Raw genomic sequence first — 23,687 nt, 5'->3', positions numbered from 1 at the left:
GAATAGTAATGAAAAGGAAACTGAGGAACAGAGAAGTTAATTAACTTGGCCTAGATGAGAAAGAATAGGTGAAGCACCAGGATCTTAAACTAGGCCCGACTACTTTACTTGCTTGCCCCTGCGACATGGAAGAGATGAGGACACATTTCCGAAGCAAAGCAAATTTATAAGAACAGATATACAAAAAAGTGAACATGCCATCATTTCTGTAAAGGAAGAGCTCACAGTCTGACACTGTAAAACAGTCACTTTTTTTAATGTTTTTGGTTTTCTGAGACAGTGGCTCAAGTTGCCCAAGGCAGCCTCCTACTTGCTATGTGGCTGAGACTGGCCTTGAACTCTTGATTCTCCTGCCTCTACTTCCCCAGCACTGGGATTTACAGGAGTATGCCATCATGCCTGGCTTAATTAACTTTTAAAACATATTTCTGAAAAATAACTTAAAAAAATATATATATAATTATACATACATATATGTGTTATACATATATATTATACATACATATATTATATATGTGTGTATATTGTATTATATATTATATATGTATATTATATATTATATATGTGTATGTATGTATGTAGGTATGTATAAAATCAAGCCAGGCTGGCACATGCCTTTAATCCCAGCACTCAGGAAGCAGGGGCAGGGATCTCTGAGTTCGAGGACAGCCTGGTCCATAGGGCAAGTTCCAGAACAGCCAGAGAACAGCTACACAGAAATCTTGTCTCAAAAAACAAAAACAAAATCAACCAGGCATTTCGTTTTTAGAAAGGTATAAATCAAAGGAAATACTTAAAACATGAATGTTTAAAATGCACTAAAACACTGCACTTCACGTTTTCTATCTTCACTTCAACTATTAAGACATATTTTACCTGATTCTTGTATACTTCTTAGAAGACAGGCCACGTTTTAGAGATTCCTTTAGCAAAAGCTTAATGTTGTGACTGCAGCAGTCACTATGAAGAGACTCTACACTGCCACTGTACAGCAGCAGAGGGCTCCTTGCTTCTCCCCACCCAGCACACAAAATTAAAATACAGCCATATGACATAGTTGCTTTGTGAATATGAATACAATTGTACACTTATGCATCCCAATAGAATAAGCTTTCTATGCCGGGCGGTGGTGGCGCATGCCTTTAATCCCAGCACTCAGGAGGCAGAGGCAGGCGGATCTCTGTGAGTTCGAGGCCAGCCTGGTCTACAGAGCGAGATCCAGGACAGGTGCAAAGCTACACAGAGAAACCTTGTCTCAAATAACCAAAAAAAAAAAAAACCTTTTCTTCCCCGCCCCCCCCACAGGGTTTCTCTGTGTAAGAGCCCTGCTATCCTGGAACTTGCTTTGTAGGCCAGGCTAGCTTCGAACCCATAGAGATCTGCCTGCCTCTGCCTCCCAAGTGCTAGGATTAAAGGTGTGCACCACCACGGCCAGCAACAATAGCATTTTTGGTGTCACACAGTGTCACAATGCATGTGTGAAGATCAGAGACAATTTGCAAATTTCCTTCCACCATGTGGAACCCAGGGATCAAACTCAGGTCCTAAGGTTTGGTGGCAACTGCCTTTACCCACCATATCTTGACAACCCATCAAAAACACATTTTGGGTTGGTCTGTCTCCCTTCAAATCCCCAGACTGTCCTAGACGACATCATGCTGACACCAGGCCAGGCAGAAATGACACCACAGAGCTGCAGTCCAAAATCCAAGACCCTAGCCTTGGACCAGAACTGTATGACTGGACTGGAAGTTACACTCAAAGCAGCTCAAACTAAGGGTCTGGAACTGTACACCACCCAATCTGGACTGCCATCCTTTACAGGATGCATCTCCAGAAGCTATACACAGGGTCTTCGTCAGAACATAGAAAGACATCCTGTCCCCTGTCCCACAAGGCCCAAAAGCCATAATTGCAGGTGGCACTCCACTTACGGCCCATCATCTGTCCTGTGTATGAAAAACTGATCTGTTGAATTAAAAAAGCAAAAATCTAAGAATTTCTTGAAGTGACATTTACTTACTTTCTGACACTGTATAAAGGAGGTTCTGGGGTAAAGGAGGAGGTAGTCTTGCTCCCACTGGTGCAAGATTGGGCACTGCACTTGTCCCAGGCTGGTCACGGCTGTTTATTAAGCTTGACTGTGAAATGGGAGGTCCTAGAGAATCAAAACAAGAGTGAGAAGTACAAGATTAATAATAACTAGTAGTAAGAGCATGACACTAATACTAATTTATTCGGACTTAACAATCCTGATGACAGTCCTAGTTCTCCAAGAGGCAAAGCTTATCACAAACAAAGGGACGTGGGGCTGGGTGCCTCTGCAGGCAGACACGAGAATGGCAGGAAGGGACTTGAGGTACAGTAGATGGCTTAAGCATAAGTGGGCAATAAACATACTTATTAATCTGTGGTTGTGAGGACAAATGGAAAGTATCAAAGATATAGTGAGGCTGGGCCATGGTGGCTTGTGACTTTAACCCCACCACTTGAGAGGAGAGGCATGCAGTGAGTTCAAGGCCAGTCTGGTCTACATAGGAATTCTAGGCCAGCCAGGATTATACAGAGAATTTTGTCACCAAAAAAAAAAAAAAAAAAAGTGGAGAGCTAGGCTTGAGATGTAGTTCGGCTGATGGAGTGCTTGTTTAGCATGCACAAAACTTTGATCTGGATCCCCAGCATGATGGCACTTGTCTGCAATTGCAGCCCTTGGAAAGTGGAGACAGAAGGATAAGAAATTAAAGATCCCCTGTTTCTAAATAAATAAATAAGGGAATAAGGGTGGTAAGGATCGGAACTCAGTGGTCTCGTCTAGTGTTTGCCTGGCATTTGCAAGACCCTGAGTTCAATTGTCTGTACCCCAATAACAAATTAAATTTAAAATAGGTAAATAAAGAATAGCTTAAGAGAATAAAATCACTTCAACATATATTGTAGAAGTAATGTGTTTTCTTCCTAAGCTTGAGTTATATGCTATATTTTTGTATTATTTTTTAACATTTATTTAACTTGCATGTATGAATATTTTTGCCCACATGTATGTACATCACATAAAATTGTTCTTCGTGCTTGTAAAGGCAGGAGAGGGTGTCAGATCCCTTGGAACTAGTTATGAATGGTTGTGAGCCACCATGTGGGTGCTGGGAACTGAACCCAGGTCCTCTGGAAGAGCAACAGTTGCTCTTAACTGCTAAGCTATCTCTTGACACTCCCCCCCCTTCAATCAATATTTAATATTCACAGTTGCTAAGTTAAGGGCTGGAGATGTTGCTAAATGGTAAAGTGCTTGCCTAGTGTACTGGTTAATTTCTGTCAACTTAACACAAACTGTTGACAGTTGGCCCAAAATGCATGAAGAACAGGGTTCAAGCCCCAGAACTGGGAGAAGAAAAAGACAGAGAGAACCAGATGATGCAGGCCTGTAATCCCTGCTACACAAGAGGCTACACTGAGCAAGAAGATGTCAAGTTCAAAGCCTGCCTGAACTATAGTTAGTTCAAAGCCAGTCTGGGCAGCTTAGTTGAGACCCTGATGCAAAATAAATCGAAAGGGGCTGAGAGTAAACCTGAGTGGGAAGTACTTGCTTAGGCACGAGTGAAGCCCTAAGTTCTATCCCTAGTACCAGGAACAGAGAAATATTGCTTAAATTGCAATAATTTTTAAGATAACAATTTGCTATTCTTTAATAATGCAATGTTAAATGTCAGTAGATATTTTCTTAGACCATTACATGTATGTTAATAATTCATTCTGTAAGCTTTTCCAATTGAATTTTAAAAATTTAGTCTTATCCCTGTTCTTGCTATACTCAAAACCTTACCTCGACTGTCTGCTCAGCCTCCAGAGTGCTGCATAACAGGAGTGTGTCACCATAGCCAGCCAGCAACCACTAATACGTCTTAAGTTTGTGTGGGAGGTATTAAGGCACACACACACCCATCATGTGTACAGAGGTCAGAGAAGGATGTCAAATGTCCTGCTCTATTACTCGCCACCTTATTCCCTCTAGACTCTCACTGAACCCACAGCTAGAATGGCAGACAACAGCCCCAGCAATCCTCCTGTCTCTACCCTACCCCCTCAGAGATGGGCTATAGGCACACAGCCATGTCTAGCTTTTAATGTCAACACCAGGGATTTGAACTCAGATCCTTAAGTTTGCACAGCAAGCACTCTTACTGACTGAGTCACCTCTCCAGGCCCTTAAATGGCCATTTTTAAACATATCTTACTCTTGATTGGGGTGGATACAATAAATGCAATTTAAAAACACACACACAAATAAAAACTCTTTTTCAGTAAAGAAATCCACATGGAAATACACACAGTTAAAATGACATGGTATTTAGAATTTACTCCCACAAAAACAAATCAACCCAAAACACTATGAGGACGGAGTTAAATCAAAGTTGACTGAATAGATAATCACTAGGCCAATTAGACAAATACTGCCTAAGTTAGTATTCATCCTCTAAAGAGTCTATAATTTAAAAAATCTCAAGTTATTTTAATATTCTTGAAGAGATTTTCTTTAAGTACTAAGAAAATCCACAAACCTCCCAGCATGTTTCTTTGCTAACATCTTAAGATACTAACAAGGTTTCGTCTCCAGATCAATACAAGGTAGGCTACTACAGACAAAAGGCACACTGCAGGTATAGTAAAGAATGGCAGAAAGTAAGAACATCTTAACTATGGAAGACTACTTTAAATTCCATTACTGTTTTTCAAACATTTTAAAGTTAGCAAAGGGGATGAGGTTCTTCTAAATACAACTCATCAACAAAACAAGATTCAACTGACACATACTTACTTGGTATGGGAAGCACAACAGAAGGTGGAGGCTGACCATGTCCTTGAGGAACAGGAAGTCTCATACTATGGCCAGGGCCTGGGCCTGGGCCGGGACCAGGACCAGGGCCAGGACCAGGGCCTGGGCCTGGGCCTGGCATTGGAGGCATTAACATTCCGGGAGGTGGTGGAGGAGGAAGCCCAGGAGGAGGGGGTGGGAAAGGAATCATACTTGGCAGAGCAACTTCATCAACAACTAGAGGATCATTTCCATGATCAAACTGACAAAGGTCACCAAGTACACAAAATCCTCTTTCTGTAAGAATTAAAATTAAAGAAACAAAAACAAAAACCTTATTACGATCTACTTAGAGTTAAAAGAATAAAACAAATTCCAGAAAACTCAACATCCTATTTTACATTGAAGTTTTTTTCTAAGAAGTGGAAAATCTCCTTAGGGCTCGCCTGTTAGTAACCACATAACCTTGAGGTAGAGGCAAGCATATTCTCTATTCTCTATGAGAATATGACGTAATGAAATTTTACAACAGCAGGGTCAAACAGGATACTAAGTAGCTACTATTAGATTAACCAAGTTGCTAAATTTTCATAAGAAACAGGTGTGGTGGTGACTCCTGTAATCCTAGCACTCTTGAGGCTGAGGCAGGAGGATTTCAAGTTTGAGGCCAGCCTGAGTTACATGCACATTTGAGGCAAGCCTGAGCTACATAATAAGACTCATTTAAAAAAAGAAAGTTTTTTTTAAATAATAAAAACTAGATATTTTACCAAATATCCATTTATCAAAGGTTTGATAGGAAACAATAAGCCTTGAACTAATAATTTCATTTCAATGATCTATTTCATAATATTTTTAAAGCAACCATTCTTGCTATATATGGTTTAAATTTAAAATACTCAAGTAGATAGGAGAGAGGTAATGTTCTAGAATATAATAAAATAACTATAGTTGACAGTTGTTTTAAAATAGTTGGTAGAAAAGATCATGAACGTTCCCAACACCAAAAAATAGGTTTGAGGTTATAAACATGCTAGTTACCCTGATTTGATTACTACATACAGTATACATGTACTGAAATCGTGCTATATGCTATAAGTATGAATAGTATGCATCAATTTAAACAATATTTTAACATTAAATTTCCAGTCGGCAAGGTATACAAGACAAGGCTATTTATTGTAGAAGTGCTTATAACTGAAAATGCCAGAAAGGACTAAGTGCATATTTATGATAAATGGGTTAAACATATTTTCAAACATATAGAATATTAAGTAAAAGCCTCAAAAAGCAATTGAGGTTCTTTACATGTCAGTATGGGGGTATTTTCAGGAAACTGTAAGTGAAAAAACATTACATGGTGTATGAAGAAAAAGAAAACACTAGTATTCACATAAAAAAGTAAGGCAGGTTGCTGGGGAGTGCCCATGTAGCATCTGCAACACCTGCTTTCCTAGCTGGGAACAGCACAGACAAAAGAGAAGGCAGTCTTTACCATCATAATCTCTGCAGCGCCTCTTTGGTGGTGGATTTCGACCAAAAGAGTTGGAAGAGCTATGATTGTTATAGTAATTAGACCAGCTCTCGGTGGTGTTTTCAGAATGGTGAGCAGGTGCAATCACAGTGACAGTGCTGGGAATAGACTGTGCCCCAGAGGAGTACTGCTCACAAGAGTTTGGAGGTGGAGCAGACACGGGCACATAGGAGCTCTCCAGGTCGTTTCTTTCACTCTTAAACTTTGATCTTTCCCTGTGCTCTGTTTTAGAGACAAAGAAACAAGAGAGGTCGTCACATATTTACATGCTTGAGCTACACTTGTCTCAGAACAGCAATGCTGAGAACAGTAGCCTACACTTACTGAGAGATCTACAGCTTAAACGCATTCACTAGCAGTATATTCTAAAAGCAGCAACATCGCCACCTCGGCATATCTCAACAGACTTGTGAAAAACAATTTTACACTATCAACAAGTACACTGACAGAATTTCAGTCAGGTTTTCCGCTGGCATTTTAGGATTTTTCTTTTTATGAACATTGGGCAACCTCATAGCAAGTCAATTCAATTACTTCCAGGGAAAACAAAACAAAAAAAACAAGAGAAGGCAACCTTTTTACTCAAGTGCTATTGTCACTAATTAAAAAAACATTTGTATCAATTATAAAAACGATTTAAATCTTGATATACGCTACAATAACTTAGAATAACTTCTAAAAAACTGCCACAATTCCAAGGGTATACAAGATTAGCACTGTCTTTGTAAAAAGATCAATATCCAGCTTTGGGTTGGGAGACAATTTCAGTTTTCCCATTTCTCCCAGCCGGGGCTGTCGCCTACTCACCGGCGTTCCTGTTTGGATCTCGGTCTTTGCTGCGGCCCCTGCTTCGGCTCCTACTCCGACTCAAGCCTCGGCTCTTACTCCGGCTCTTGCTCCTGCCCCTTCGCCAGTCATACTTCTCACGGTACAGCTCGTTCCGCTCGTAGTACCGCTCATAATCTCTCCACTTGCCATCTTCTCTTTTCTTCTCACGTGTCCTATAATACACAGATATAAAAGCCATACGGAGACTCGAGAAATGAGATCTGTGCACAAGTCCAGAGAACAAAAACCTCTCTTTAAGTCACCACAATTCATAGTGTCTATTTTAGAATGTCTCAAGACTACCACTAATTCTTCTAACCATTATTAAAAGGGGGAAGGGTTTTCCACTTCAAGTACACAAGGTAGGGAGAAATGAAAAAGAAGAGGTGAACCCAAAGTATGAGGGAAAGTGGGGGAGAAGACAGAAATCAGAAGGACAAAGTGGGAAAGGCTCAAAACAAGTCTTCCTAAACAAAGAGCACTTTGTGATCAAAGGTGAACATCTGCCAAACTGTACCCCTTTTGGCATATGCTAGCATGGATAATTTTAATACAGAGCACCCCTAAACAAATGGAACATTTCACTATAATTCTCTGAGGAGACTGCTCCCACCCCTGTGCTCTTGGGGAAAGCAAATAATGACTGTTTTTTAGACACAGAAGCTGAGACAACAGCAAAAGACAGAATGGAAAAAAGGCAAACACTCTCACCTTTGGAGCTTTAGAGAGGGCGTTGGGACACAGACCATAAATGCTATGCAACTAACTTTGCATGCTAAAGTAGCTTTCAGTAACTTACTATTCAGAGACAAATACAAACCTTCGTTCACTGGATTCTGAACGACTCTTTTGGGGACTAGGATATTTCTTCTTTCGACCATCTCGCTCTTCTTCTGCTGGCTCTTGAAATACCTGTGAGATTTGTTAGAAATAAGATCAATTCCTCAGTTGGTGGTGGTGGCACACTGCCTTTAATCTCAGCACTCAGGAGGCAGAGGCAGGTGGACCTCTGTGTTTGAGGCCAGCCTGGTCTACAGAGCAAGTTCCAAGACAGCCAGGACTACAAAGAGCCCCTGCCTCAAAAAAATAAAATAAAATAATAAAAATTAATTAAGTTTGGGTTGGTATGGCTGTGCAAGCCTTTAACCTCAGCACTCAGGAGGTAGAGCCCGACAGAGCTCTGTGAGTTTGACACCAACCCAGTCTACATAGCAAGACCCTGTCTCAAAATCATAATAAATAAATAAGTTAGTTTGGGCCTGGTAGGGTAACATGCAAAAGCAATCCTATTGAGCATTTTAGAGACTAAAACAGAAGGATCATGAATTCAAGGCAACCTTGGATATCACGAGACCCTCAAAATTAAAAAAAAAAAAAAAAAAAAAGATTGCGGAGCTCAGGGCCTAGCTCAATAGTAGAATGCCTGCACAGCAAGTACAATGTCTTGGGTTTGATTCTTAGTACCCCATACAAATGAATCAAATTTGTAAGAACTAAACAAATTTCCAAATAATGGAGAAGCTCCTTACTTATTAATATCAGAATCAGGAAATGGACCAGAAGGTAACAATTTAATAAAATGCAGACAGTATAATAATGGCAACCACAATATGGCAGGCATATGACTGCAGAGAACACACTCATCCAACTGGATTCAAAAGTCCGTTTCCTCCAGCAATTTACAAGGAACACAAATGATGCATTAATCCACCAAGAAGCAACAAGCTGAATCTAGACAATAAAAACCCCACAGAACAAACAGTGTTTCTTCACAAAACAAAATCTTGGGAAAGTTTTGGTAAAAAGGAACAAATGTTGTGTACAACATAAACTTCAGCACACATCTTCTATTGTTTTTCAATACCAGAAGAGCTGCGTCAATGGTCCAAATTCTCCTGCCTGTTTCCCCTGTGGCCAATAATCTAATTATAAAAACAACTGACAGTGCAATGCAGCTGAGGCTCAAGAAGTCAAGACGGCTAGTCCTGAGATTTGTTTCAGAACAAGCTTCGAGCTGTAAAGCAGCAACTGAGCAGGTCAGGAATTAAACCACTACATTTATGTGTGACTGTATGAAGTACTATTTATACCAGTAATCACAATGAACTCAAACATAAAATCTTAGGAACAAGAAATGCCAGACAACTGTCAATCAGGAGAGCTCTAGAGCTAAGCTCACATTATCCATTTTTCAGTTTTCAAAATTAGACTTTATTACAAAGATACTATAAATGGGAGGGACCCTGTAATGATTTTTTCAACTGTTCTTTTCAAACAATATAACAATTTTCAAAAAACGATTGATTTTTGTGTGAGTTCTGCATCTATGAGTATGTCCCATGTGAGGGGATGGTGCCTTGGAGAGTCTAGAAGATCACCTGGAGCTGGAGCTGCAGGTGTTTGTACCCTCTCACGCGGGAGCTGGGAAGCTCATGAGCAATGGCAATGCCTAGCCACTGAGCCATCGTCCCTTCAGCTCCAGTATCACTTTTGTTAATACATCAATTGTCGTTAGATTCTCAGAAGTCAGTGAGTACCTGCTATAACTACAGAAAAGGGCTACCTGTCATTAAAAAATAGGTTATAAAATATTTTAACCTATACCAAATACATAGATTATATACCATAAAGCACCGAAGAAAAATTTCTCAACTGTATGCATGGAAGGTCTCCATTTTCCCTACTTGAAAAGACATAGCAAAAACCTCACTAGCCTACTTTTTAAAATTTAAAGACTATGAGCCAGGCTCAGGGGTCAGTATACACACTGAAGCCTAGTATTTGGGAAGTGAAGGCAGATAGATCAAGAGTTCAAGGCCACTTTGGACTACATGAGACCCTGCCTCAAAAACTGTAAGTTGGGGATGGAAGAGATTGCTCAGTGGTTAAAAGCACTGGTTATTCTTGCAGAGAACTTGGGTTCAATTCCCAGCACCCACATGGCAACTCAAACTGCCTGTAACTCCAGTCCCAGGGGATCCAACACCCTCTTCTTGCCTCTGAGGGCACTATATTCACATGGTGTACAGGCACACACGTAGGCAAAACACCCAAACACATAAAATAAAAGAAATACTTTTAAAAAAAAAGTAAGTACATACATAAATAAAAAGAAATTATATAAGAACAAAGAAAAATCAGGCAGCAGTGGTGCACGCCTTTAATCCCAGCACTCAGGAAGCAGAGGCAGGTGGATCTCTGTGTGTTCAACGCCAGCCTGGTTTACAGAGTGAGTTCCAGGACAGCCAAGGCTACACAGAGAAACCCTGTCTCGAAAACTTAAAAAAAAAAAAAAGGCAAGTGATAATGGTGTCAGCTGATCTTAATTTAAAATAGTCACAGTTTGTAAGATCAGTTCAATTATATATTTGGTTAAGTGGCTCGAGTTACAGCTCAGTGGCAGAGCACTTGCCTCGCATGCACAAGGCTACAGGTTCAAACCCGTCAGTACCATACATCTACCCAAAATAAATGAGTGTTTAAAATAATAATAATAATAATAATAATAATTGGTTAAAAGCACTAACTGTTCTTCCAGAGGACTTGAGTTCAATTCTCAGCACCCACATGATGGCTAACAGTTGTCTTTAACTCAAGTTTCAAGGGACCCAATGCTCTCTTCATGGTACACAGACATACATGGAGGCAAAATACCCATACACAAAATAAAAATAAATCTAAAAAAATGTTTAAAGTGGGGGTGGGCTGGGGGGAAGGTGAGGGGGGTGGGACGGGGGAGAACAAGGGAATCCATGGCTGATATGTAGAACTGAATTGTATTGCAAAATAAAAAAATAAAAAAATGTTTAAAGTGAGTCAGAAATGACAACTAAACAACACACAAATCTCAGAATGAATCCATACAAAAGGAAATGAACAGACTATAAGTAAGGAACACTGCTGGGTAAACTAATAAAACTGAAATAGACAGTACATGGTATGAAGGTTAACTATACTGAAAATGATAATAAATATATCAGGTGCTATAAATATATCAGGTGCTATAAATATCCTAATGTGTGTGTGTGTGTGTGTGTGTGTGTGTGTGTGTGTGTGTGTGTGGTGTCTTCCTCTCACTCCCCACCTTATTCTTTGAGACAGGTTCTCTCTCTAAACCTGGAGCTCACTGGTACGACCAGACTGGTACCCAGCAAGCCCCAGGCATCCTCTCAGTACTGGTACTATAGGCACAAGGACTAGGGTTTTGTAGAAGGGTTCTGGGGGTGCAGAATCAAACTCTGGCCCTCATGTTTGTGGAGCAAGCACTTTATCAACTGAACAATCTCTCCAGCTTTTTATTGAGACAGGATTTCATGTATCCCACATTTCACATATCCTATTTATTGCCTTGAATTCACTATATAGCCATGAACTTCTCATTCCTCTGCCCTTGCCATGCAATTGCTGGGACATGTGCACCATCACACCTGATTAATATGGTACTAGTGCTCAAACCTGAGGCTTTGTAGGTGTTTGGCCAGCACTCTACAAACTGAGCTCAATCTCCAGCTCCCAAAAAATTATTCTTATTCTTAGAAAATGCAAAAAGATGAAGGGCCATGGTTTATGAGAGCAATGACTCAAAAAAAAATTAAGGTGCAGACATATAATGAAAGCAAATGAGGCAAATCCTCAATAACACATCTAGGTAGGCATCTTGAGTGCTGTGGGTGCTACCTGGATAATTCTGATCTAAATCTACAATTACTGCTAAATAAAAAAATTTTAAGTCATTTTGTCTGTAGAATTAAGTAAATTTGTAGAAGTTGGAAAATGGGAGTTAGAGAGATAGTTCAGCAGTTAAGAGCATTTGCTGCTCTTGTAGAAGACCCGGGTTCAGTTCCCAGAACTCATATGGCAGCTCACAACTGTCTATAACTCTAGTTCCAGGGGATCCGTCTTAGTGAGGAGTAGTACTGCTATAATGAAACACCACAACCAAAAGCAACTTAGGAAGGAAAAGGTTTATTGGCTTACACTTCCACATCATGGTATATCAATGAAGGAAGTCAGGGCAGGAACCTAGAGGCAGGAGCTGATGCAGATGCTATGGAAGAGTGCTGCTTACTAGCTTGTGCATCATGGATTGCTCAGTCTGCTTTCTTATAGAACTTAGAACCACCCACCAGGGATGGCACCACCCCACAAATGGCTGGGTCCTCCCCCACCATTGCTAATTAAGAAAATGCACTAGAGGCTTGCCCACAGCTGGATTTTATGGAGGCATTTTTCAATTGAGGTTCCCACATCTCCAGTGACTCTAGCCTGTGTCAGGTTGACAGTAAACTAGCCAGCACAGGATCCAACATCCTCTTCTGGCTTCCATAGTCACCAGGCAGGCACATGGTGCACAGACATACATGCAGGCAGATACTCACATACACAAAATAAAAATAAATCATTTTTTAGATGTATTTACTTTATATGTATGAATTTTTTGCTTGCATGTATGTCGTGTACCATGTACAACATGGAAATGGAGTTATAGATGATTGTGAACTGCTATGTTTTTGTTAGGAATCAAATCCAGATCCTTTACAAGAACAAGCACTCTTAACCACTAAGCCAACTCGACAGCTGATAAAATAAAAACAAATATTTCTTTAAAAAGCTGGAAAATATTTCTATTCCTGGTACTGGATTAAAGACTACCTATATGTGTACATAAAAATCTCTTTTCCAACTGGGGGGTGGCAATGGATGCCTTTAATCCCAGCACTCCAGAGGTAGAGGCAGGAGGACCTCTATGAGTTCTCCTTCAACATAGAGGACTAAAAGTTTAATTTAAATAGTGATCTGTGTGCTGGGAGTGTAGTTCAGAGTGCACTTGCCTGACATACACAAGGCAGGTCCCACTCTAAGTGTGGTGACACATGTCGATGACACCAGCACTCTGGAGGTGGAGGCAGAAACAGCAGGTTTTCAAGGTTATCCTTGGCCATATAGTGAGTTTGAGACCAGCCTGGCATATATGAGACCCCATCTCTTTTAAACTCATCCCATAGCCAGGTGGTGGTGGTGGTGATGGTGCATGCCTTTAATATTAAGGCTGGATCACTGAGTTCAAGGCTAGTCTGGTCTACAGAGCGAGTTCCAGAATAGCCAGTGCTACACAGAGAAACCCTGTCTTGAAAAACCAAAAAAAAACCCCAAAAAACCTCTTTTCCACATTCTTATCGAATATTGCTTGATTTATATAGAAAAGAAATTTTAAATGAAAGCTATATTGTTCCTTTATTGGTTCAAGCAAGCAATTAGGTTGGAAATCTTCTTAAAATTATATTGTGGGAGTGTATACGTACACATGAGTGCAGGTGCCCACAGACATCAAAGGCATTTCATCCCCTGGGGCTGGAGTTACACATGGTTATAAGCCACCAGATGTATGTGCTGGGAACCAAACTCAAGACCTCTGCAAGAGCAGTATGCACTCTTAACCTCTTAACTACAGAGCCAACTTTCTAGCTCCTTAGCCTGGTATCTTTAATCGTGTCTTTATACTTTAACAATATTTCTGTTTATTTTTCCTATGTTGATAGTGTGGTTAACGGAGTAAATCATTTCTCTGTCTATGTGACAGTATGTTACCTAATGATTTCTCTTGAAGTTTCATTAATACTTTACTTTCATTCAAGCCTCTGTATGTAACCAAATTTTCCTTCTTTAGAAATCACTGCATTCCTCTGAAGGATGAAGAAATAGCTCTACAGCTAACAGTGCTTGCTGTCTGCTCACAAGGACCTGAGTTCAAATGCTGTCATCTACATTAATGGGGCATTCTACTCCCATCTGTAACCCAACTCTGGGAAGCAAAGGATTACTAGCGGGGGCTGGTTTGTAGTCTAGCTAAGAAAATCCAACTCTAGGTGTAGGGAGAAACCCTGCCTTAAAACAAATAAACAAACAACAAAAAAAAAAAGGGGAGGGGAGTATGGTGACAACACCTTTAACCACAGCATGGAAAGCAGAGACAGATGGATCTCTTAAGTTCGAGGCCAGTGATGGCTACACAGTAAGACCCTGTCTCAAAAAAAAAAAAAAAAAAACAAAGAAACAAAAATAATTTCAACTTGCAATTAAGAATCCTGGTAACAGAATCTAAGAAGTGTATTACCTCTTCTTTAATTTCTTCTTTTTCTTGAACTAGTGGTTTTGGCTCAGGTTTAACTGGTTCCAATGGTGGAAGGTAGTTTTTAGTATAAAGACTTTCAAAGAGCTTGTCCACAAAACCTGAAGTCTCTAAAGAGAAAAAAATATTTAAATGTTATACAAACAAAAATGGAAAGTTTAAACACTGTTGCTAATGCTTTAGAAAAACAAGGGATCTTTAACACTGCTGTCAGGTTTTTAAAACCAAGACTTACCTTAAAGGAAGAAACATCACTTCTAGAACTTTTGTTTCTTTTTAAATCTTTCAAACATAATTGCATGTGTGCAAATGATATAAATGTAAGATTTTGTTGCTTAAGAACAGATTAGAAACAAAGTTCCTATCAGCAAGAGACTAACAAACTATCAAATAAGAAATTACAAAATTTCTCTTGACCTACTAAGAATATCAGCTGTAAAGACATAAACTAATACTTAATGTGTTTATCTGTTCAAAGAAACTAAAATGACAAACTGTACTATGGGTGGGAAAGAAGCATATGTAGAAGAGGAAGAAGTAATCCCACAGTATAATCTTACGTGTTGGATAGAATGCACTACCCACTCAAAGACTGAATTAGATATATTGGAATGGGTTGAAATCAATATCTGTGTTTGACTCAAATCCATGTTCTAGCCTATTTGAAACTTCCTCAGACAAACAGAATGAGAGAAACAGGTAGTTTTGCTGAAAAACACAAATATCAAAATATTCCTAGTTTTACTCTAGTTAAATTTAAGTAACTTTCATTGGTCTTGTCCTAGGGAACACCTAAAGGGGTACTGTTCAGTGGAAGTGGGCTTGCCCTGATGGTTCAATCCCCAACATATGGGACGGCTGAGTATTTCGAAGGCATTACATGAGCATTGCTGATGCTACAATAATTACATATTTTACATTTCTAAAATGCCAACTACTTTTACCTCAGAAAAGCATCTACAGACAAACTCCTTTACACTACTAATTTTATACGCAAACTTTTTTTTTCCAAAATGTTATACGACTGTTAGCTGCAGTGGAACATGGTGGTTCACAGCTATATTCTGTAATCAGGAGGCGGGGTGAGAGGATTACCAACCTAGACTACTTAGTGAGTTCCAGGGCAGCCTGTACTAGAATGATACTCCCACCAAAGGATAAATAAATAAATAACACAACACAGGGGCTAGAGAGATGGCTCAGCAGTTAAGGGAGCTTGCTTGGTGCTCTTATAGAGGACCCAGGTTTGGTTCTAGAAACCCCTTGGCAGCTCACAATCATCCATAACTGAGTTCCAAGGGATCTGGCGCCCTCTAGTGGCCTCTACAGGCACCAGGCATGCACACAGTACACTGGCATAACATGCAGGCAAAACATTCATACATCCAAAAATAAAAATTACTTTCAAAAAATTAAAAATAGATTTGGAGATGTAGGTGAGTGTTTGCCCAGTATGTAGAAAATCCTGGGTTTAATCAATAGTAAGCTAGGCTTAGTGGTTTATGCCTACAATCCCAATACTTCAAAGATCGAGGCAAGAAGACCAGAAGTTCACAGAAGTCTAAGGTTATCCTCCAATACATGACAGGTTCAAATATACCCTGTCCTATACGAGTCCCTATCAACAAAGAAGAAAGACATATAAGAATAAATAAAACTGTTAATTCTTGCTGACTGTTACATATAACTTTAAGGTAATAGATTAGACTCTTCGAAACCTTTTATAAACAACTTTCTTCATATTCTATTGTATTTTCACAGGTATCAATTTTGTAATTTGAAAGACAGTTCATTAAAAAAAATAAACAGAGAGATAAATACATAAAAACAAAAACAAGGCTAATGAGATGGTTCAATGAGTAAGGGCCCTTACCACAAACCCTGCTGACCCGACTCCAATCTCCATGACCCACATTGTAGGAGAGAACCCACTCCGAAAGTTGTCCTCTGACCTCCAAATGCATGCTGTGGCACACGCACACACACAAAATAAATAAATAAATGTACTTTTTCAGAGTCTATATACCAAATATTGTTGGTTCCAAGTCTCTACTTTCAAGAAAAGGAAAAGCAAACAAGGAAAAGGCAAATAAGCTGGCAAATATACAGCAGAGTGTTACAAGCACCATGAAAAGAATAAGGCACTCGGGTATGGTGGTACCTGCCTTTAATCCCAGTACTTAGGAGACACAAGGCAAGCAGATGTCATAAGTTCAAAACCTGCCAAGGATACACAGTGAGACCTTTTCTTTAAAATACTGAAAAATCCAATTAAAAAATGGGCTAAAGAGCTAAACAGAGAATTCTCAAAAGAAGAATCTCAGATGGCTGAAAGACATTTAAAAAAATGCTCAACATCCTTTATCATCAGAGAAATGCAAATCAAAACGACTCTGAGATACCACCTTACACCTGTCAGAATGGCTATGATCAAAAACACTAATGACAGTCAGTGTTGGAGAGGATGTGGAGCAAAGGGAACACTTCTCCACTGTTGGTGGGGATGCAAACTTGTACAACCACTGTGGAAATCAGTATGGTGGTTTCTCAGAAAACTGGGAATCGATCTATCTCAAGACCCAGCCATACCACTCTTGGACATATACCCAAGGAATACTCAATCATACCACAAAGATACATGCTCAACTATGTTCATAGCAGCACTATTCGTAATAGCCAGAACCTGGAAACAACCTAGATGCCCGCCAACTGAAGAATAGATTAAGAAAACGTGGTACATATACACAATGGAGTACTACTCAGCAGAGAAAAACAATGACAGCATGAAATTTGCAGGCAAATGGATGGAACTAGAAAATATCATCCTGAGTGAGGTAACCCAAATCCAGAAGGACAAACATGGTATGTACTTACTCATAAGTGGATACTAGATATAAAGCCAAGAACAATCAAACTGCAACCCAAAGAACCAGGGATGCTACCTAGCAGGGGGGACCCTAGGATGACTGTGGCTTATAGTAAGTTTTGGTTTTATTCAATTACTGGGCAAGCCTCAATGAAACATTTTACTATTAGGATAAGAATTTGTACTGTATCAAGCTGATAATAGAAAAATAAATAAACAAACAAAAATGAAAAAAAAAAAAAGCTGGGTAGTGGTGGCACACGCCTTTAATCCCAGCATGTGGGAGGCACAGGTAGGTGGATCTCAGTGAGTTTGAGGCCAGCCTGGTCTACAAAGTGAGATCCAGGACAGCCAAGACTATTAAACAGAGAAACCTTGTCTCGGAAAAAGAAGAAAAGAAAAGAAAAAAGGAATAAAGGAGAGCTGAGAGGAGGAAAGAAAAGGGTAACCGGGGCGTGGAATAGTCTACAAACTACACTGGGGAGAACTGTGCAAGACGACACCTCAAGAGATCTAGAGGACATGAGAAAGACTCCTCCAGGCAAACATAAAACACGTCCACAGGCTCTAAGAAAGGACACACTCAATGACAAAGACAGGGAGGTGGGCAGTGTGGCTTAGAGGACTGGGTAGAGGTGGGATGGGACAGGAACTATCAAGAAAACAGCAAGAGAAACTTCCTGCAAGCTCTGTATGGTTGGAGGATGTTGGTAAAGGAAATCGGAGACAGTCTCATGCAGCCCAGGCTATGTAGCAAAGGACAACCAATCTTCTGATCCTCCTGCTTTCAATTCCCAAGTGCTGAATCACAGGCAAGCACCTCATGTCCAGTTGGAGATGAGAAGTTAAAGGTACAGAGAGAGGAGAATCATACCCATTCTTGGATCTCAAATGCCCCAGACAAGAAAGAAAAAGAACATTTGTTCTCTGTATTAACAGCAAGAGTATGTAGCTTCGGCTGGAGAGATGGCTCAGAGGTTAAGAACACTGACTGCTCTTCCAGAGGTCCTGAGTTCAATTCCCAGCAACCACATGGTGGCTCACAACCATCTGCAATAAGATCTGGCTCCCTCTTCTGGCCAGCAGGGACACATGCAAGCAGAACACTGTATACATAATAAATAAATAAATCTAAAAAAAAAAAAAAAAAGTATGCAGCTTCAGGGCTGGGGAGACAGCTCAAGTGAAGTGCTTGCTACACAAGTGTAAGAACCTGAATTTGAACCCAGAATCTGTGCCATGGTGGCACGTGTTTGTAGTCACAGCACTGGAGAAGGAATATCTCTGGGGCTTGCTGGCCAGCTAGCCTACTTTGCAAGTTCCAGACCAATGAGACAAGAAACATAAGACGGAAGGTTCCTGAGAAATGACACCAGAGTTGACCTACTTTCACCAAAAATACTTACGTGCACCTGCACATACATGAATATCATAAATATATATGATATGTCTCACTTCATTGGTGCATACAGTAAAATTGGAATGATACAGAGATTAACATGATACTATTCGAGGATGGATTATGCACAAATTCCAAAGTCCCCTGCCCCCACCCCCCTCAAGCTTATACCTTCATGAAGTTTGGCTGTGTTGCTGCTCCTGGCTGTTTTCAGGAAGTTTTAAATTACAAATATTTACCTAAAATACTTGAAGGCCCCAATTAATTACCTTTTTGTAAAAAGACATCAAGTTGATCAGCACAAAAGGCTTTCAATTCCTTCTCAGGTTTGTCCTTCTTGACCAGTGCTACAACATAGTTGGCTAGGGCTGAAGGGTCAGCATCACATCTAGTTAGACAAAGAGAAAATTAAAATCGTAAACATTGTTTGTAAACAGTGACATTATTAATAAAATTACCCCTATTTTAGAAAATCAAAGATCAAAGATTTAAAGTGACTTCAAACACAGGCAGCTATCATAACAAGTAGCATATATGTACTCCAAGTGAGATTTTCCTTTTCCGTTTATTTGTTTTAATAATTTGCCTCCTATTTCCAAGGTTCTAGTCACACCAAGAACACTGAACCAGGACATTTACTTGCTTTCTCAGAAGCAACAGGGAAAGGGTAGCCCCTACAATGCTGGCACCACTAATACCCCCAGGATCTGTGTGTTTCATGTGACCAGTGAGAAAAAGCAAGGAAGGGAAAGTGATAGACAGATTATTCCTCTTCTCAGAGTACCCTTCCCTAAAGCCACAGGGACCAACATCCAAAATTGGCTATTCAACCTACCACTAACCTCACCCTGTTCTTTAGTCATTATTGGTTAGCTTGCTTCACCGCTGCAAGCAAAAGAAAGCGCCAAGAGCTAAAAAACAAGTCTACAAGTGCTTGAAAGGTGGCAGAAAGAACCCTCGTTTGCTTGATACTCAAAACACCTATGCCAGAGATCATATGATTCTGGCTGCTGACTCCTGACCAATTTGTCAGACCTAATGTTTGATCTGTCCTATCACACTAAAAGTTTTCATGTTGTATGTACATATTATGTATTTTTAAAATAGACTATATTTCCCAATACTTGCATGTTTAAGTAGCACATAACCCCATGTGGCCTCAGAGTTATTTGGGTTTTTTGTTTTGTTTTATCTCTGAGACAGGGTCTCACTCATCTAGAATTTTGTGTGGCCTTAAATCCTCCTGCCTTTGCCTACTGGAACTGGAGGTGTGTGCTACCTTGTTGTGTTATGCCTTGTTCTTATCAAGGTAAAATGAACATTCAGGATGATAGTAAATTAAATCATCGGGTAAGCAAAGTGATCAAATCTTTATAAAGTGCTACTCAATATAATCTTTTTTTTCCCCCCGAGACAGGGTTTCTCTGTGTAGCTTTGTGCCTTTCCTGGAACTCATTTGGTAGTCCAGGCTGGCCTCGAACTCACAGAGATCCGCCTGGCTCTGCCTCCCGAGTGCTGGGATTAAAGGTGTGCGCCACCACCGCCCGGCATTCAATATAATCTTGTTCAATAATTCTTAAGCCTCCTCTGTCAAAGAGAAAGCCTAAGACATTTAAACTTATGACTGTCAATCACATTTTCCAACAAAAGAAAAACTAGTACCTCTACTTCAGAAATGATGGCTCAAACCTAAAATTCCAGGATTCGGGAGACCAGGGCACTGAGTTTAGGGACACATTGGTCAAGGAAACTATCTTAAAACAAATAAGCCTAAACAAAAACCTACACATTAGTAAAAGAGCAAAACTTTCCTTCCTTGCCAATACTGTCTTAAGGAAGGGGATTCTCTAAAGCCTATACACCTGGAGGACAGGCATGAGGACTGACTTCGGATCCCTAGGACAAACAAAAAGAGTTATGGTTGTGTGTTTGTAATCCTAGTATTAGTGGGGCAGAGACAGTTAGATCTCCAGAGCTTGATGGTCAACCAATGTAGCCAATCAGCAAGTTTCAGTAAGAGACGGAGGTAGAGAGAGATATAAGAACACTTGATGTTGACCTCTGGCTTCCACATACACATGCTCAGAGAGAGACCATGCACCTAATACTAGAGACAGAGACAGACTATGCACCTAATTCTAAAAAAGAAAAAATATATTCACTGTCAATTTTATACAACACAGAGCTAATTTACAAAATCTGAAGGAATGGTCAAAGTGTGCTAGGAATGAATATGTATTATTATTTGCATACTACAATAATACACAATTAAAAAAGAAAGTCAGCTGGGCAGTGGTGGTACACGGCTTTAATCCCAGCACTTGGGAAGCAGAGGCAGGTGGACCTCTGAGTTCAAGGCCATCCTGGTCTACAGAGCTAGTTCCAGGACAGCAAGGGCTTCACAGAGAAACTGTATCTCAAAAAACGAAAGAAAGGAAGGAAGGGAGCTAGAGAGATGGCTCAGAAGTTAAGAGCACTGGCTGCTCTTCTAGAGGTCATGAGTTCAATTACCAGCAACCACATGGTGGCTCACAACCATCTATAATGAGATCTGATGCCCTCTTCTGGCATTCAGGCATACATGCAGGCAGAACACTATACATAATAAATAAATCCTTAAAAAAAAGAAGGAAAGAAAGAAAACTCAGATCTTTGTTAGGGTTTCTATTGCTGCAATGAAACACCATGACCAAAAAGCAAGTTGGGGAGGAAAGGGTTTATTTGGCTTACACTTCCATATTGCTGTTCATTATTGAAGGAAGTCAGGGTAGGAACTCAAACAGGGCAGGATCCTGGAGGCAGGAGCTGTCACAGAGGCGGGGGTGAGGGTGGGGGTGGGTGGGGGGTGACTGTTGATTACTGGCTTGCTCCCCATGGCTTGCTCAGCCTGCTTTTTTTTTTTTTTTTTTTTTTTTTTTTTTTTTTTTTTGGTTTTTCGAGACAGGGTTTCTCTGTGTAGCTTTGCGCCTTTCCTGGAACTCGCTTTGGAGACCAGGCTGGCCTCGAACTCACAGAGATCCGCCTGGCTCTGCCTCCCGAATGCTGGGATTAAAGGCGTGCGCCACCACCGCCCAGCTTTTTTTTTTTGGTTTTTAAAGACAGGGTTTCTCTGTGTAGCTTTGCGCCTTTCCTGGAACTCACTTGGTAGCCCAGGCTGGCCTCGAACTCACAGCGATCTGCCTGGCTCTGCCTCCCGAATGCTGGGATTAAAGGCGTGCGCCACCACCGCCCGGCCCAGCCTGCTTTCTTACAGAACCCAGGACCATCAGCCCAGAGATGGCACTACCCACCATGGGCTGGGTCCTCTTCCATTGATCACTAATTGAGAAAAATGCCTTACTGCTGGATCTCAGAGAAGCATTTCCTCAACTGAGGCTCCTTCCTCTCTGATGACTCCAGTTTGTGTCAAGTTGACATAAAACCAGACAGTATACTTGTCTTGTTTAAGCATTTACGTATGTGTGTGTGTGTGTGTGTGTGTGTGTGTGTGTGTGTGTGTGTGTGTGTTACATGTACTTGCACACCGGTGGGAATCAGAGGACAGACTGTGGGAATTGGTTCTCTCCCTCCAACACGTGGGCTCTGGGAACTTAACTCAGGTCAAGAGGCTTGGTGGCAAGCACCTTTACCTGCTAAGCCATCTTACCAGCCACGGATAAGGATAGTCTCTAACACAGGTAAAAAAGGATACAGAAAAATAAATAAGGGACCAGAGAAATGGTTAAATGGCTAAGGTCTTGCAGAGGACCTGGGTTTGATTCCCAACACCCACCTGCAACTACAGTTCCAGAGTATTCAACTCCTATTTCAAGTCTCTTTAGGTAACACAAGATACACATATATATGTACAGGCAAAACACTCATACACATAAAATATTTGAATAAATGTGGCAACAAATGGCAACGTTATTTATTTATTTATTTATTTTGCTGTTATCAAAATCTTTAGTCTCATGACCTGACAAGCATAATTCTGAAGTTAGAATATGAAGCCCAGTGTGGTTTACACCTTTAATCCAGAGGCAGGTGGATGTCTGTGAGTTCAGCACCAGCCTGGTCTACACAGTGAGTTCTAGGACAGCCAGAGCTATTTAGAGACTCTGCTCAAAAAACAAAACAAACAAATAAAAAAAAATGAAGCTTCTAGTTAGAAACAGGTAGCAAAATATCTAGTTACTGAGTTACACAAACCCAGGTACCTTTTACTTATTGAGTATTCGGACTAAAAGACAAATACAGAATTGAGCTGTTTTTGATGAAACACATTTTAGGGTATTGAAACAAGTTATCAATATGCAGCCCACACTAGCCTGGATCTCAATGTAGCCCACGCTGGCCTCACACTTGTGGCTGTGCTCCTTCCTGCTGCACCCACTTTAGTGCTAGGCTCTTAGGCATGTACCACAATACCCCTTCTAGATCTAATGAAACACACTTTGGTGTAATAATGTTAAAAGATGAATAGTTAAAAGAGTAAAAAGACTCTAGGAAAGGTGATCACAGTTTAAGCATTTGTTTAATGGAAATAAATGAACAACTGCTACTACCTGGTAGAATTTTACACTGAACACAAATGCATGTTACATCCAAAGAAATAAGAGCATTTAAATCTGTCATCTCCCAATATGTGCCAATAAAGTGGGCTATCAAGGAAACCATCAGTCTGAAACACCAAGTCACACTAAGTGAAAGATGAAACAAAGACATGTGGGAGTCTTGTGCTGAAACTGTTCAGACCTTTCTGAAGTTTTACTCATCCTTTCTGCACACCAGCTCCTACTACATAATCTTTAAAAGTTCACAATTATTACACAGTAGCATGGTACTGGATACTTACACTAATAGTAGCCCAACAGGATTTCCAGAACTATCACAGAAACAGCCTAAGACCCTTGATATACAAAACCATCCTTGTCCTATCAAAATGATTTTTCCCTTCCTGTACCCAGGAGTAGTATGCAACAACAGTACACAAAGCCTTCAGCTACTTTTACGGAACCAAGCTCAAAGATTCTGCTTGAGTACTGATAGAGCATAGTTTAGGAAGAAATTTTAAAATTATTATGTCCATAGCTACACTAGACACGTATATTTCCCAGCAAAAATGGGTTTCTGTTAAAA

At 40.3% G+C, this 23,687-nt stretch overlaps 1 protein-coding gene across 3 annotated transcripts in view; it reads right to left on the bottom strand.

Moving 5' to 3' along the window:
* Positions 1 to 23,687, bottom strand: part of Rbm27 (RNA binding motif protein 27) — a 73,188-nt gene that overhangs the window by 39,763 nt on the left and 9,738 nt on the right. For all 3 annotated transcript variants that reach the window (XM_052742094.1, XM_052742096.1, XM_052742095.1), the window contains exons 2-8: positions 18,836 to 18,954; positions 14,287 to 14,411; positions 7,993 to 8,084; positions 7,152 to 7,345; positions 6,306 to 6,566; positions 4,814 to 5,107; positions 2,024 to 2,158 (exon numbers count right to left, since the gene is read on the bottom strand). In XM_052742094.1, coding sequence (XP_052598054.1) covers positions 2,024 to 2,158; positions 4,814 to 5,107; positions 6,306 to 6,566; positions 7,152 to 7,345; positions 7,993 to 8,084; positions 14,287 to 14,411; positions 18,836 to 18,954 — 1,220 coding nt within the window. The remainder of the gene's footprint in view (positions 1 to 2,023; positions 2,159 to 4,813; positions 5,108 to 6,305; positions 6,567 to 7,151; positions 7,346 to 7,992; positions 8,085 to 14,286; positions 14,412 to 18,835; positions 18,955 to 23,687) is intronic.

This window comes from Peromyscus californicus, unplaced genomic scaffold (assembly GCF_007827085.1).
Source record: "Peromyscus californicus insignis strain IS unplaced genomic scaffold, ASM782708v3 Scaffold_17__1_contigs__length_78620276, whole genome shotgun sequence".
Lineage (NCBI taxonomy): Eukaryota > Metazoa > Chordata > Mammalia > Rodentia > Cricetidae > Peromyscus > Peromyscus californicus.
This window is presented reverse-complemented; position numbering and strand designations above follow the sequence as displayed.